This window comes from Giraffa tippelskirchi, chromosome X (assembly GCF_054371585.1).
Source record: "Giraffa tippelskirchi isolate mGirTip1 chromosome X, T2T-mGirTip1v1.2.pri, whole genome shotgun sequence".
In the NCBI taxonomy this organism is placed as follows: domain Eukaryota; kingdom Metazoa; phylum Chordata; class Mammalia; order Artiodactyla; family Giraffidae; genus Giraffa; species Giraffa tippelskirchi.
In genome coordinates, this window is record NC_137289.1 from 34,481,428 (window position 1) to 34,498,306 (window position 16,879).

The 16,879-nt window shown below is 47.3% G+C and overlaps 2 protein-coding genes across 8 annotated transcripts in view; one reads left to right on the top strand and one right to left on the bottom strand.

Annotated features, from left to right (window-relative positions):
• LONRF3 (LON peptidase N-terminal domain and ring finger 3) overlaps nt 1–1,645 on the bottom strand; it is a 39,047-nt gene extending 37,402 nt beyond the window's left edge. For all 6 annotated transcript variants that reach the window (XM_081564411.1, XM_081564410.1, XM_081564408.1 and 3 more), the window contains exon 1: nt 678–1,645. In XM_081564411.1, the coding sequence (XP_081420537.1) occupies nt 678–1,494 (817 nt within the window). In that variant the 5' untranslated portion in view covers nt 1,495–1,645. The remainder of the gene's footprint in view (nt 1–677) is intronic.
• A 136-nt stretch (nt 1,646–1,781) lies between these two features.
• LOC145536034 (uncharacterized) lies at nt 1,782–5,176 on the top strand. Of its 2 annotated transcripts, none has more exons than XM_081564412.1 (3): nt 1,782–3,037; nt 3,861–3,921; nt 4,336–4,688. In XM_081564412.1, exon 1 carries the CDS (start codon nt 1,859–1,861, stop codon nt 2,417–2,419), a length of 561 nt encoding a protein of 186 aa, XP_081420538.1. In that variant the 5' UTR covers nt 1,782–1,858; the 3' UTR covers nt 2,420–3,037; nt 3,861–3,921; nt 4,336–4,688. The 2 variants fall into 2 exon arrangements, 1 of the variants encoding a protein (XP_081420538.1); XR_014075603.1 differs by lacking the exon at nt 4,336–4,688 and adding an exon at nt 4,982–5,176 and having other exon boundaries at nt 2,712–3,037.
• The last annotated feature ends 11,703 nt before the right edge of the window (nt 5,177–16,879 follow it).

The window sequence follows — 16,879 nt, forward strand, 5'->3', positions numbered from 1 at the left end:
CCCGCCCGCGCGGAGGAGGGGCCGCCCGGCCCGGGCCGCTCGCGGCCCTTATGCAACCAGTGCTCTCCTGACCTAATTCCATGCCGGACCCACCCCACCGGGAGCCGCGGCCCCGGAAGGGACAACTCCCGGCCGGCACGGCGGCCCCGGACCGGGAGGGAGCGGCAAACGCAGGCGCCGACCGAACATCATCCCCGGCGGTCTGGAGCACAGGGGCCCCGGAGCGCGAGTGGGAAGGGTGCGAAGTTCACCTCCCGGTTTGCAAGGTGTGGGCAGGTGTAAGAGGGGCTGGGGCACGCAGAGGGGGGAGAAGGCGAGCCCGAGAAACAGAGACGGTGACACTGAGCAAGAGCCAGAGTGACAAAGATGCGGAGAGAAAGGAAAAGACAGAGGAAATAGAGTGACACAAACAGAAGCAGGGACTGAGACACGCAGAACACATGAGCTAACAGGAGACATAAGACAAAGAGCAGGGAGACATACAGAGACCCAGAAAAAGGGCGATGAATTGGTAGACACAGAGAAAAAGTCGGAGAGGGAACTCCAGAGTTCCCCGCCCCCACTCCGGTCGCGGTCCATCCCATGGTCCTCGCGCCCTCCTCCGCCGGAGTCACCCCCAGCTCCCCTCCAGGCTCCAGCCCCCGCCCGCCCCAGCCCCGGCGGTACGGTGGGCTCACCCAGCCTAACTGCCTCGTTGTACTTCAGCAGGGCCGCCTCCACCTGGCGCTCGCGGTACAGCCGGTTGCCCTCGTGCCGGAGTTGCGACGCCCGTGCCGGGCCCGGGAACAACTTGCCAAGGAGGCCGCTGAGCACCACGTTGACCCGCAGCGGCGGCGGCGCCTGCTGCCCAGCCCGCCGGGTCCCGCGCGCCCGGCCGGTGGTCACCATCAACGCGGAGAGTTTGACGCCGCAGAGCGCACAGCGCCGATCGGCTGCCCGCCCGCGTTCCAGGCACAGTTTACAAAAGGTGTGGCCGCAGGACAAGGACACGGGGTCTGAGAGAAATCCATGGCACTTCCGGCACTTGAAGCCGTCCCACACCTCGGTGGCCTCGGCGGCTGTCACCACCCCTGTTTCTTCCGCCGCCAGCGCACAGCTCCCAGCGCGGCTCCCGTCTGGGGGCTCCGGCGCCGGCTCCTCGGCTTGCGGGACGTTCTCGGCCAGGCAGCGGACCAGCTGCTCCAGCTGCTCGGCCACCAACTGCTGCCGCTCGGAGAGCTGTCGGTACACCTCGAGGGCTTCCCGGAGGCGCCCCCCAGACGCCAGGGCGTCGGCCTGCGTGAGCAGGACTTTGCACTCCGGCGTCGAGGCCCTCGGAGGCTGCTCCTGCTCCAGCGGCCGAGTCGGTAGAGGTGCGGGGCCTTCTGCAGCCGCCTCCGGGTGGGGGCCCGTGTCTCCGCGGGCGGCTGATGCCGCCGGCTCCGCCAGCTCTAAGTTGTTGCTGCCGAGCTCGGCGGGCAAGCTCAGCATCTGTCCAGTCTGAAATGAATCCATAGAGAGAGGGACACGAGTGGAGAAGAGGCGTCTAGGGGCCGGGGACGTGGAGCTGGGAGCGGCGGCTGGAGGGAGTCGGGGCTGCCACCACCGCCGCTCTGCCGCGCGCCGGTCCCTGACGCGCCTCCGCGAGCTCCATGCCGGCCGCCCCGCGCCGCCTAATAACTGTCTTGTCTCAGCAAAGTGTTATATAAAACGGCACCACGTGATGCGCCGCCTCGCCACTCATTGGTCGGCAGCGGGGCGATTGTTACAAAACCAGACAGTTTTGTAACAGTGTTGCGCTTGCTTCTTTTGGCTTCGCTTTTCTTGGCTTCTTTTTGTGGTTGTTTGTGTTTACACTCTGTCTTATTTCCCCCTCGCAATGTGGTTCCTTTTTGGAAAAGTGAAGAAGAAGAAGAAAAAAAGCAGCAGTGTCTACTCTTGGACTTCTCCGTCTCCAAACCCTACTCCATCCCACCTCCAAACCCGTCAGCAAACAGGTCTCCTCTGCCAGCCGCTCAGTAACTGCTCCCTCCCCGCTCCCGAGGCCGGTACCTCGAGGACCACAGTCCTCCAGGTCTTTGAGGACTTAGGAGGTTTACCCTCCCAGGGGCGACAGCAGCTGTCTGCGAAGGGAAGCACCTTGGGAGTGTGCCGGGGAAGCCCTTCAACCTGGGTCCCTGCCCCAGCTCCTCTCATGCGGGGTCCCTGGCCACCTTCCCCAGGGAGTCCCCCAAAGGTAGTAAGTGTGGTTATCCGAGGGCGCTTGGTCTCCTGTGCTGCGAGTGACTCCGAGCAGCGAGCCCGGCGGGCTCAGCACTTTGGCTGCGCTCGCAGAACGGAAAGAACAAGCGGAGAAGATGCGCTCGCCAGCTCGGGCCGGGAGGAGGCCCCCCGCGCGCCCTGCTTCTTCACCTCTCTCTCCTCCAGCGATGGAACCTGAACTGGGGCGGGCGGCCGGCGCCCAGGCCCTGGGGGCCACCGGCCGGATGGGCGCGGCCGCGAGCACAAGGCCTGCTGGGTCAGTGGGTATTCTGGGGGCGTGGGAGAACCGCGAGGGGAAGACAGGAACCCAGAGCGCGGCTCAGGAGAAAGTCTGCGAGTTCCGGCGCACTCCAGCGGCTGGCCCAGCTGCCTCCAGGTCCGCTGCTCCAGAACGGAGAGTTCTGACACCGGCACGTCACAGTGGGGCGGGGGGGGGGGGCTGCGCAAAGCCTAGGTGCTTGGCTTACTGTGTCGAAGGTGCCCCGCTTACTTCCAGAAGGCCAGTGTGAACCGCCCACACTGTGTCTCCCTCCCGCCCCCACACTTCGGACTGGAGCCAAAAGCACAAATAAGCAGACAGACTCAGAGACTTAAAGGAATAACGCTCTTCCCCTAGGGTCCTGCTGCTCCAAGCAGGGATGTGGGGGTCTGGTCTCGCCTCTGACTCAGTGGGCCTCGGGAGTCAACTGGTCCTGGATATTGCCTGGAGCGGTGCCTGGGGAAAAGTGCTGTCCCATAGGCCTTAGGACCTACAATGGGCTCCTGCTATGGCCATTTCTGAGCTGAACGACCTTGGGTAAGTGATCTAAGACTGAGAGGTAACGTTTTGGCTTCTGAACCAATGTCAAGAATGACAGGTTATGTTGCGGAGCTAAGAACCACAGGATCCATCCAGGCTATGTCTGTTTCCACTCTTTAATCCCCCTTGAGTCAACCCCAAGGTCCCAGAGAACAGGTACTATGCAGCGATCCTTAGAGTCTCCCTCTGAGACAGGACAGGGGGAGACGGTCAAAGGGGAGAAGGGACATGGGCACATAGGGGGAGGGGACCAAGAAAAGAAACCGAGAAACTCAGGATATAGCCAAGAAGGCACACATAGGAAAACTTGGCTAGCAGCCCTGGCTTTGTCATAACTTGATGTGAGACTTTGGGCCAGTCCTCCCACAAGGTCTTAGCTTGACAAGATCTTGGTCCTAATGTCCAAGTTCCCCTTGAACCTTGAGTGCCTTCTATCCTAAGACTAGATGTCATGATACCCAACTCAACAAGTACAAAAGACTAGTCCAGATGCTATAGGAGCTGGTGGCTTGGACAAGGGGGTGGAGTAAGCAGTACTGGTGGAAGGGCAGGTGATTAGATGGCTGTCCTCTTTTTCAAGGTCAGGCTTGAGCCAGATTTTGAAGCTAGGGAAGTCAGGGGACTGGTCAGGAGGTAGAGGAGAGGGCTGTGCCAGGCAGTTGGGGAGAAGCTGGGGCTCCTCCTGACTTGCTGTCTAAGGGGAGCTCCTTTTATCTTTCAGTTTTCCCTGTTATTCAGTGGGGTCTAAGTCTGTTCGGGCTGCTATTACACAATGTCATAGACTGGGTGGTTTATAAACAAAGAAAGTTATTTCTTATAGAGAAATTCATTTCTGGAGGCTGGGAAGTCCAAGATCAAAGTGCTGGCAGATCCACTGTCTGGTAAGAATCATCATCCTGACTCAAGCCCGTTGTCTTTTTGCTGTAACTTCACATGGTGGAAAGGGGCAAGGATCTCTGTGAGGTCTTTTCTAAGTGCAGGAATCACATTCATGAGGGCTCCACCCTCATGACCTAATCACCTTTCAAAGGCCACATCTCCAAATACCATTACATTGGGGATTATGTTTCAACATATGAATTCAGGGGAGGACACAGTCTGTAGCAGGGTTCCCAGCATTAATTATCTGCCTACCTCTTCTGGCACCTGTGAGGTGGGATAGTCTGTGGGGCAGGTAAAGAGATTCATATGAAAGGGCCATGAGATGGATAATAATTAAAACCTCTTAATTCAAGAATTATATCCCTTTGACAATTTTTAAAACTAGATATTGGTTATCCAAAATTGTCTTCCAGATGCAGATTTGGGATGTGCTTTGTTCCCTGGACCACCTTGACAAGTCAGCCTCCCCTGGGTTGGCTTCCCTCCCTTGCCTGTCATGGATGGAGAGACAAGGAGAAGGCCAAGTCAGGCAGGCCTGCAGACTTGGAATAGAGATGCTCTCATTAGGTAGCCCCTCTGGGCAGCTGTGTGTGCCCATGGCTAACCATGAAGTTAGGAATGTTCAAACTGCAGGGAGCAATGGTGCAAAACGCAGCACCATCCACTCACTGACCAGACTCCATGAGAGTTTTACATTGTATTTTCAAATCAAGAATGCCTGCAGGATGACACCGAATAGGTTTCTATTAAACACTGGAAAACGTTACCACAATGTTTCTCTTTCCTTCTTTCTTTAAACAATTCCATTGATATTCATTGGTGAACCAACTTACAAATCTACTCAAAACTTCTTCTCTTCTGCCCTTAATAATTGAAGTTCCTAGAATTTGATGAAGCTGGGGAGAGAGGAGAAATGGATGACTCTTTTTCAGATGCAAATATTCCCTTTAGAGGGGTGTGTCCTTCAAAATTCCATTTTTTTTTTTTTTTGCCAGGATCCCCTCCTAGCTAAGGTTAACCAGGAAAAAGCCCACTAATTGATCTGTCCCTTCTTTTCAGCTGACTCACAGCAAGTTTTCCACCTGAGCTCTGAGGATCCTCTCTGGGGCCCAGAGGAGACAGCAGGCAGGGCTTGACTCCAGCTGCCCTCAACCGGGGCAACCAGGCATTCACCGGTTTCACCTAGTGAGCTTTGGGGATGATTTCATTGAAGAAAGGCTTTCCCTTCCTTAAAATTAAAAAGTTTTAAAACGTTGGCAATTTTCACCTCTTTTAACAAATTTGTTGAGCATCTTCTCTGAACCAGGCACTTGGCTCCCAGGTCTTCCCTTACATATGGTAGCACAGCTTTCCCCAGGCCAGCTAGGGGGCAAGGACTGGCCTCATGTCCTTCATCTCCTCCTCAGGGAACAACATGTGAACAGATTGTACTGAACATTGCAGTGGACATTCTGGCCCTAGATAACAGTGTGCAGAGGGACAAGAGGAAACCCAGCTGGTCTATGTCATACCTTTGCCCTGGATTGTTCACAGAGAGGGTGGGCAGTCCTACACTTGGGAAGGACTGGTAACAGCTCTGGAAGGGAAGAATCCAGCCCTAGCCAGGGAGCTGCAGTGAGGAATGAGCAACCACCTCCGCCCCCTGCCCCCCCCCACACACACTAGGGATGGAAGCTTGGCCAAAGCATTTACTTGTTCTTTAGTTGAGTTTCTCATTTTATAAACTGGGAGTGATCCATCAATGACGTAGTTCTTACAGGAAAAGAAAATAAGGCATGGGGGACATTAAAGACATTGACATGAAAAAGGCTGCCCCTGGCTAACCAGAGTCGTGAAAAAAATCAAGAGCTGAAAGAAAGTTATATATCAATCCTGGTTTCTCAAATGAGGGACTGAGGGCTAGAGAAGGCAGGCGACTTGCTGCAGGTCACAATGGGAGTTTGTGACAGTGCCAAGACTGGAAGCTAGGGCTCTTGCCTCTTTGTTTAAAGTTCTTTCCGTGTGACCAGAAGGCTTCCAAAGGATACAAAACATCTCCCAAATAAATAAGAAATGATTTCAGATTTCTGAATTACAAGATCTACCATTCAATAAATATTTATTGAAGAGCTACTAGGTGCTAACGGAGCTGGCATTTGGGGGGGGGCAAGAAGAGAAGGGTAGGACACTGTTTTTATCCCCTGATAGCTAACTGAGGAAACAAGAGGCAAAGATTTGAAACAGTTAAGTAAAAATAACAAGCAGTATGTGAGAAGTGCCAAAATTGGGAGAACAGGGAGTCCAAGGGCGAGCTCAAAGGAGACAGAACGCAATGTCTCCCATCTCGTAGCAAAGGTTCCTTTAAGCTGAGTTGAGAGGATTTAAACAGAAAGGTTAAAGACCACCCCACTGCTCAACTCAAGGGGGTTCCCTTCACACTGGGGGCCACTTGGCCAGGAGAATAGCGCAGAAATCCAAGTAAGCCAGGTTGGTCAAGGCCCAGGAATTTGTATTTTTTAAGTCCACCCATGTGATTATGTTCAGCCAGGACTGAAGTTCACCCGTGTAAAGGATAATGCAGAATAAATTGGATAAGGGTACCCAGATCCTCTCCCTAGCTCATCCACAGCTTCTCTGGGGGTAGGTACCAATAACTCTTGTCTACACTTTACTGAAGGGAAACCTGAGGGTCCAGGGACTTTCAATGATGTGTTCAAGGTCATTCAGTAAGTAGGGGGCACTCCGTTTCCTGCCATTCAGTAGACATGGGAAGACCACAATATACCATCCCAAGGAATATTTTGCTTCATTTCTTCGCAAGACAAGTTGGACCTGCTTGGTTAGCCAGAGAGTTCATGGCCCAGAGTACGAAAAGGAGCAAGTCTCTGGAGCTGCCAGGTGTGCGGGATAGAGCCCAGGGCGAGGCCAGTTGCTGGGAGCTGGGAGTTCTAACTTTGCTGTGTTACTCAACCCAAGCTACTTCCCCTCTCTCTTTGTCCTTCACCTATTAACAATGATGCCCCACGTCACTGTTGGGATAGCTATCAGTGATGGAAAATGCACAGCGCACTTTGTCCCGATGTGATTCCTGGGAACAGAAGGGATCCACAGCCATCTGCTGACTGTTGTGAGTAAAATATGTGCTGGCTGCCTTCAGAGTAGAGGCATTTTCTTCCCTGAAAGAGAGAGGGCTAGAGGCTTGAAGCCAGACTCTGCCTCTTTGGGGGCACTGACCAATGTGAGGCTCTGGAGATCTTGGTAGAGAGCAGTCTGGTGTCAGGAGGAAAAAGAAAGAAAAGGCAGGTTATCTGGAGGGAAAGCAGCAAGCATTCATTAGAAGGAAAATATCGGAAGCCTTGGGCAGGACTGGGAAATGGTTAAAATCAAGGCTTGGATCTTCTCTTATAAATTGTGGTAAAATATACAAAACACAAAATTGATCATTTTAGTTATTTTTAGGCGTACAGTTCAGTATTAAGTTCATTCATATCCTTATGCAACCATTGCTACCACCCATCTCCAGGACATTTTTTTCATTTTGCAAAGCCAGAACTCTGTCCCCGTTAAATAACCACCCCATTTCCCACTCCCTCCAACCCTGGCAACCACCATTTGACTTTCTGTCTCTGTGAATTTGACAACTCTCAGTATCTCAAATAAGTGGAATCCTGCGGTATTTGTCCTTTTGGGACTGGCTTATTTCACTTAGTATAATGACCTCAATGTTTATTCATGTTGTAGCATGTGTCAAAATTTTATTCCTTTTAAAGGCCAAAAAATAATCTGTTGTATGTATATTCATTTATCCATCAGTGGACACTTGGATTGCTTCCACATTTTGACTGTTGTAAATAATACTGCTATGAACATGAGTATCAAATCTCTCTTCTAAACCCTGCTTTTACTTCCTTTGGATATATACCTAGAAGTGGAATTGCTGGATGTACAGTAGTTCTATTTTTAATGTTTTTGAGGATCCACTATACTATTTTCCACAGTGGCTGCACCATTTTACATTCCTACCAGCAATGCATAAGGGTTCCATTTGCTCCTACCTTGCCAACACTTGTTATTTTTTGTTGTTTTCTTTTTATAATAGCCACCCTAGGGGGTGTGAGGTGGCGTAGCATTGTAATTTTGATTTGCATTTACCTAGTGATTAGTGATTTGAGCATCTTTCCATGTGCTTATTGGCCATTTGTATATATTCTTAGAAGACATGTCTATTAAGTCTTTTCCTATTTTAAAATAGGATTGTATGTGGCTGGATGAAATTTTGCCATTTGCAACAATGTGGATGGAATTGGAGGGTATTGTGATAAGTGAAATAAGTCAGACAGAGAAAGACGAGTACTGTATGATCTCACTTATATGTAGAATCTAAAAAATACCAACTAGTGAATATAAAGAAAAAAACAGATTCACAGATATAGAGAATAAACTAGTGGTTACCAGTGAGGAAAGGGAAAGGATGAAGGGCAACATAAGAGTAGGGGAATAAGAGGCACAAACTATTAGGTATAAAATAAGCTACAAGGACATATATAATACAACACAGAGAATATAGCCAATATTTTATAATTACTATAAATGGAGAATAATCTGTAAAAATTGTGAATCACTGTATTGTACATCTGTAACATATAATGTGTATCAACTATATCTCAATTTAAAAAAAGAATGAAAAAAACTGGGTTGTTTGTTGTTTTATTGTTGAGTTTTAAGTGTTTTCTGGTATTCTGGATATTAATCCCCTCTCAAATATGTGATTTGTAAATAGTTTCTCTCATTCCATGAGCTGCTTCTCACTCTGTTGATAGAGTCCTTATCTGAAACTTTGGCAGAACTGGGTGATGATTAGAACCAGCGTTTGGATCATGAACTCAAAGTTTCTGGATTCAAAATCTGGCTATTTGACATTGGGAAAGCTAATTAACCTCTTTGAGCCTGCCTTACTTTTTTCATCTAAAAAATGGGAATAATGCTTATAATAGCACCTAGCTTGGTATTGGATTGGCCAGAAAGTTCATTTGAGTTTTTCTGTAAAAACCTGAATGAACTTTCTGGCCAACCTAATATAATGAGGAAGAAATGAGATCACATCTAAAATCTCACCACAGAATCTAGCCTAGATTAACTGCTCAATAAGTGGTAACCTTTATTAGTATTGGGCATAATAAGGGACCAAGATGATGTAATTGAAATCTGATATTAGTTGTTATCAAATGGGTGAGTAGGCCAACAATATTAAATAACCAACCTGAACACAGTAATATTACATGATACTTATTAACACTGGTGTAGCAAGTTGCAGTTTATGAAGCATTTCAACATGCATCGTTCATTCAACACGTCTTTGCTGGAGACATAATGATGAATAAGTCACAATCCTGCAGAGCTGAGTCGGAGAAAACAAGGCAAAAGGTCACTTCAATTAGGGCCATGAGTGCTAAGGAGTCAGAAGCATGGGATGCTGGGGAGCACAGAGGAGGAGCAGGTCACACTGGGAGAGGACTTCCCAGGTGGGTGGAATGGATACTGGATTCCACAGGACTACAGGGTTAGGGGGAGGACAGGGTGCTGGAGCAGGCTGAGTGTTCTAGCTAGAGGCAAAAGCCATGCAAAAGCTGGAGGTGAGAGAGGCTGGCTCACTGGGGAACAGCTACTAGTTTATTGTGGCTGGAGCCTGGAACTTAAGAGAGAGGAGCAGTGTGAGATAAGCCTGGAGGGGTAGATAGGTGTCAGAAAATGAAGGGCCTTGTAGACCAGGGCCAGGGTTTGGGTCTTATCCTCAGAGTAATAAGAAGCTATTGAAGGGTTTTAAGCAGATTCGCCATGTAACTCGCTTTGACTTTTAGAAAGATCTCTTTGGCTGCAGTGTGTAGAGTAGAATGTAAAGGACGCAGCCTGGGGCAGACCAGGTAGAAAGATGAACTAAAGAAGGAACCATGAGGGCAGAGAGAAGTGGGGGATTCAAGAGACATTTAGGATAATATGGAGCAGATGTAGGGACTGATGAAAGTGAAAGTGAAGTCGCTCAGTCGTGTCCGACTCTTTGTGACCCCATGGACTGTAGCCTACCAGGCTCCTCTGTCCATAGGATTTTCCAGGCAAGAATACTGGAGTGGGTTGCCATTTCCTTCTCCAGGAGATCTTCCCCACCCAGGGATCGAACCAGATCTCCCGCATTGTAAACAGACGCTTTACTGTCTGAGCCACCAGGGAAGTCTCGGGACTGATGGGATGACCTCAATTGACTGGGAATAACTCTGGTATTAGCATCATTCCTTCATTTGAGATGAGCAGCAGAGGCTGGAGAAGGTGAAATAATTTGTACAAGGTCCCAGAGCCAGAAAGAATCTTATCGGGATGACTTTCCACCCTGACATCTCCTGTTCACTCCTCCCAAATATGCCGTTAGATGAGTCCCTAGATCTTGATGTGTAAATCCCCTCGCAGGAACTCAAGTCCTGTTTCCCCATTGACTGCTTTGCAGCATAAAATCCTCTCAGAGGCACTTTATCTGAGTTTTTCATTGGTTGTCAATGTCCTAAGGCTTCACACCTCTGAGCTTCAAGACATTTTCTTTTCCTTCCATTCCACTTAGTGTTTAAACCTCAGCCTGGAAGCAAACCCTGATCAAATCCCACGGAGGCTCAGATGAAGAGTCCTGGACTCAGAAAGAGTGAGCCCAAGTCCTAGGCTTAGCCACGAATTAGCTATGGGATAGAATGAGTCACTTTCTTTCTACAAACACCTATCTGAAAACCCAGGGGAAGAGAACAAGCAAATGCATAGTCATTCAGATTCAATAACTTTGGAATCTCTTAAAACAAATATTCCTTCAAATTGTGAAAAACCACTCTGTCATGAATGTTGGGTGAAGTGGGTTTCTGACCCCATGAGATGCTCATAGATATTAGGGATTTGCCCTGAAACCCAACTGTTTGCTCAGCAGGGCGTATGTCCTTGCTCTGTAGTTGCTGAGCACGGTGTTATCAGACTTAAAACTACCGACCAAGATGTATGGGAATGTTTGGTTCTCTCTCAGACACTTGTACTGGCCAAGACTTTTTATTTTTGGTTGGAGGAAGTGCAATTCTCTGTTATAAAAGCAGCAGGAAGAGGGAAAATGAAGAAGGTGAATTTACAGTTTATTGAAAAAGCCCACCCCGCACTATGCCTATCCTGAGGCATGGAGGAGACGGGGAAGGAGCAGTGTCTACGAATGGCAGGACCCTCTGCACCCAGACAGTGAGATGACACAATTATTCTTGCTTCAAACCCCACAAGCTAGGGGAGCCTGTGAATGAAAAGGGGCCATTGGCAGTGACAACTCGGCCAGGACCAGGGCCCTGCAGGGCCGAACTTCTGCTCAGCAGGAAGGATGGAGCCCTGACACTCCACCCCACTCCCAGGGATGGGGGTGGGCTCCAGGTCACAGACCTGGGCAGTGACCCCCTTCAGATGTGCAGGCCAGGTCGAGTCCAGAGACTCCCACAGGCCTGCTGGTTCCCTGCCCTCCCGCGGCTTCCGTGAACAGAGGAGGGGCTGGGCCTCAGCACCCTGTGCTCTTTACCCCAGGGCTTTCGCCTCCCCTGGGGAGATGGCACCCCTGTGTGGGTGCTTCTCTTCGGTGAGCACCCACAGCCTGGTCTGGCCGTGACACGTGGTCTAGGAGGCCAATGACAGCACAAGCCACTCCCTGTGGGATGGGGGGTGGGGCCTCACCTGGGGGCGCAGGCCCTCGTCGTACCCACCACCACAGCATCACACCTGGCCACAGGTGCGGAAACCTCCTGGGAGGCCTTGCAGAGGAGCCAAAGCGAGATGGGAAGAGGGCGGGAAGACCCTCCGGAGACAGTCAGGCCTGGGCAAGTAGAAGAGAAGCACCAGTGACAGTGAGACAGATTCAAAAGCCCCGTGATTCAGTCAACAGACACCTACCTGTGCAGACCCCGTGGGAGGGGGTCGCAAACTTGAAGAAGGTCTGGACCGTCCCCCTAGAGGGTCTGTGCTTTTCCAGGGGAGCCAAACAGTGTCCACACATCTCAGCGCAACCAGGAGAGCCTGTGGGGGCCGCAGGGGGGAGCAGATACAGAAGAGAAGGCTTCCTGGAGGGGTGAGTTTGGGGCCAGGCTGTAAAGGAGAGCTCGGGACTGGTCTTCAGGGAGTGTGCCCTGCCATGCCCGCCAGGAAGCGGAGACCTCTTCCAGCTGTTGTGGCCCTGGCTCCTTCCCCTGTTTCTCCTCTCCCAACCCTGATGATGGATCTGCAAAGGGAAAGGATGTGGCCACTTCTGTTGACCAACGGGGAGTGGGGCGGGGAAAGCGAGCACCTTCCCTTAGGGAAATCTGTCATCAATGTCCAAGTGTCTTCCCCGCCTAGACCATGAATTAGAGCAAGTCACGAATCCTGGACATCTGTCAATCCCCAGCCCCCAGCACAACTCCCAGTATACAGTAAGTGCTCAGTACATGCTCAGCGAATGGATGAATAGCTAGGGTCTGGAACATTTGTCCTGTAACTTCAAGTGGACAACGCAGCTTTTCATGACCTGAGAAGACACTTGTTTTCCTATAATAACATCCCCTTCCTTCCCCCACCCCAAGACTCAGGCTTTTATTATAGCCAAGGAGACTCTGAGACCTCATGTGCACTTTAACACACGTCCTGCGGAGACAACATCCTGCCTTTCCAGCCTGGCTCAGTCAGGGATGCTACCATCTTTTGAAATTCAAGTTCTCCATCCTCTTGGAAGACTTCCCTGAGAAAAGCCCTCACACAGCGACCCCTCCTGCCTCTCCTGGCTGCACAGTTGAGTGAGTCATTCATTATATTATAAGTAAATGTGTTTTGAGTCATAGAGATGTTTCATATGTGGCCTTTTCTCCCAAAGAGATGGTGAGCCTCTTGTTTCCAGAGATGGTAGCCCCTGCTTTTCTGTGCCCAGGAATGTCTCCCAAAATGTAATGCACACAGGTGTGCAGTAAATACTTGCTGATTGAAGGGAAGGCAGAGAACTGACTGGACGTTTTAGGGATCCACAAGGCCCAGACATTCACTTGGACTGGGTAACTAACCTGCAGCTCTCAAGTTGCCCTAGAAGCTGCATAGGTGAGAAACAATCCTGTTTCAATTTCAGATTGAAAGATCAGGAAATCCTGGTTATAGACCTGACTCTGCCACTAACTAGTATGAACTTTGGTAAGCTAGTTAGCTGCTTTTGGCCTCAGTTTCCTCAATTAAAAAATAGGGAGACTGCTACATCTAGCTAAGACAACACAGTAGAATTTGTATGTACCTTCTCGCATGAAACCACTGAAAGAAAAAAATCCAGACAGTATGAAGAAACAATTTTCAAGACACTATATATTAGGCAACAAAGAACAGTGATCCTGGAGAGATGGAAAGCAAAAGAGATGAGCCTTATGAATGAGCAGCTTATTTTTAAAACAACTTTATTGAGATATAATTCATATCCATAAACATTATAATTAATTATAATTCACATTCATCCATTTCAATTATACAATTCAATGGTTTTTAGTCTATGCACCAACATGTGTGATCATCACTAATGTTAGAACATTTTCACCTCAGAAAGAAATCTCATAGCCTTTAGTTTTCTATTCTCTGTTCCCTCCAGCCCTAAGCAACTACCAATCTACTTTCTGTCTATAGATTTCCTTATTCTGGACATTTCAAATAAATGGAATCATATAATATGTGGTCTTTTGTAACTGGCTTCTTTGACTCAGTGTAATGTTTTCCAAGATGCATCCATGTTGTAGCCTGTATCAATAAGCGCTTTGTTCCTTTTATGGCCCAACAATATTCCATCATATGGATATAGCACATTATGTTTATACATTCATCAGTTGATGGACATTTGGGTTGTTTGGGTCTTCCCAGGTGGCACCAGTAGTAAAGAATCCACCTGCCAATGCAGGAGACGCAAGAGACACAGGTTCAATCCCTGGGTCAGTAGGATTCCCTGGAGTAGGATATGGCAACCCACTCCAGTGTTCTTGCCAGGAAAATTCCAAGGACAGAGGAGCCTGGCAGGCTACAGTCCATGGGGTCACAAAGAGTCGGAGGGGACTGAACTATTGAGCACACACACACACACCTACCTTTTGGTTATTATGAATAATACTGCTATACCCAAGTTTTTTTCTGGATATATTTTCCATTCTCTTGGAAGATATTCTTCAATTCTTGGAAGAGAATTGTTGGATTTATTTTTTTTAATTGAAGGATAAATGCTTTACAGAATTGTGTTGGTTTCTGCCAAACATCAACATGAATCAGCCATAGGTATTCATATGTCTCCTCCCTGTTCTTCGTTTTCAAGATTCCTTTGACTATTCTGGGTCACGTGCAATTCCTTGTGAATTGTACAATCAGCTTGCCATTTTCTAAAGAGAAGCCAGCTGAGATTCTAATACAGATTGCATCAAAACCATAGATCAATTTGGAAATAATTGCCATCTTAATAATATTGTCTTCCAATCCATGAGCATAGAATGTGTTCCCAAATAATTTCTTTCAATAGTATCTTGTAATTTATGGAGTACAAGTTGTATATTCCTTCTCTTAGCTTTATTCCTAAATATTTTATTCTTTTTGATGCTACTGTAAATTAAACTGTTTTTGTAATCTTCTTGGATTGTTCATTGTAAGTATACAGACACACAATTGATTATTGTATATTGATCCTGTATTCTGAAATCATGCTGAACTTTTTAATTAGTTATAATAGGTGTTTTGTTTTCTTTGCAGATTCCTTGCGATTTTCTACATACAAGATCATGTCATCTGCAAATAGAGATAATGTTACTTTTCCATTTCCAATGTGGCTGCCTTTTATTTCTTTTTTCCCACCTACTCTCCCTGGATAGAACTCCATTAAATTGTTGAGCTGAAGACATTATTTTGTTTCTAAGTGTAAGGGTATAAAGCACCTATACTTTCACCATTAAGTTAGGTTAGCTGTGGGTCATAGAAGTCCTTTGTCAAGGTGAGGAAGTTCTTTTCTATCTCTAGTTTGTTGAGTGTTTCTATCATAAAAGGTGATTGGATTTTGTCAAATTCTTTTTTGCATCTATTGAGATGATCATGTGATTCTGTTTTTTATTCAATCATTACAATATACTACATTAATTCATTTTCAGATGTTAAACTAACTGTATATTCCTAGGATAACTCCCACTTTTCATGGTGCATAATTCTTTTTATATGTTGTCAGATTCAGTTTGCTAGCATTTTGTTGAGGATTTTTGTGCCTATAGTCGTAAAAGATAATAATCTGTAATTTTCTTTCCTTGTGATGTCTTTGGTTTTGGTATAAGGGTAATACTGCAACCCTGAATATTCACTGGAAGGACTAATCCTGAAGCTGAAGCACCAATACTTTGGCCACCTGATGCAAAGAGCCAACTCAGTGGAAAAGACCCTGATGCTGGGAAAGATTGAAGGCAGGAGGAGAAGTGGACAACAGAGGATGAGATGGTTGGATGGCATACCAACTCAATGGACATGAGTTTGAACAAGCTCTGAGAGATGAAGAACAGTGAAGCCTGGCATGCTGCAGTCCACAGGGTTGCAAAGAGTTGGACATGACTGAGTGACGGAACAACAATATATATACACACACAGTGATGTGTGTGTATATATGTATATATATCTATATAGTAATTGTATTACATGTTCTTAATTGTAAAAGTAATTGTATTACATGTATATACTATATATACATATATATGTATATACATACTATATATATATATAGTAATGTGTGTATATATGTGCATATATATATATATATATATAATGTGTGTACAAGCATACATAGAAATGATACATACAAATGTAGCATATATATAAACACATGTATGGGAATGTTAAGATTTTCCCTGGTGGCTCAGATGGTAAAGAGTCTGCTTGCAATGCAGGAGACCCAAGTTCAATCCCTGGGTCAGGAAGATACCCTGGAGAAGGAAACGGCAACCCACTCTAGTATATTCTTGCCTGGAAAATCCCATGGACGGAGGAGCCTGGCAGGCTACATCTCATGGGGTCACAAAGAGTCAGACACAACTGAGTGACTAACACACATGAGGATGATAGCACATTTAGGATAGTGGTTATCTCTTGGAAGGTGTATTAGTTAGCATGTAGTATAACCAATTACTCCCAAAACTTAGCTGCTTAAAACACACTTTCAGGAATCCAGGCATGGCTTAACTAGGTCATCTGCTTCAGGGCCTCTCACAAGCCTGCAATCAAGGCACTGGCCAGGGATGCTCCTTCATCTGAAGGCTCTACTGGGAAGGATCTGCTTCCAAGTTCAGTCACATGGTTGTTCACAGGATTCCGTTTTTCATAGACTGTTGGACAAAGGATTCAGTTCCTCATAAGCTGTTGGTCGCAGGCCTCCTTGAGTCTCTGGCATGTGGGTCTCCCCATACAGCACGTGGCAATATGGCATCAAGTTTCATTAAAGTAAGAGGGCAAAAGAGAGTGCCAGTGGGATGGAAGTCACAATCTTCTGTAACCTAATAACAGAAGTGCCATCCCATCATTTTGCCATATTCTCTACATTAGAATCAAGTCACTAAGTCCAACCTAATTAGAGATTTCTCTAAAGAAAACATACAGATGGCCAAGAGGCACATGAAAAGATGCTCAACATTGCTAATTATTAGAAAAATGCATATCAAAACTACAATGAGGTAGCACCTCACACTGGTCAGAATGGCTATTATCAAAAAGCCTATAAATAATAAGTGCTAGAGAGGGTATAGAGAAAGGGAAACCCTTCTACACTGTGAGAATGTAAATTGGTACAGCCACTATGGAAAACAGTTTGGTGGTTCCTTTAAAAACTAAAAATAGAACTACCATATCCAGCAATACCACTCCTGTGCATATGTCTGGAAAAGATAAAGACTCTAATTCAAAAAGATACTACAC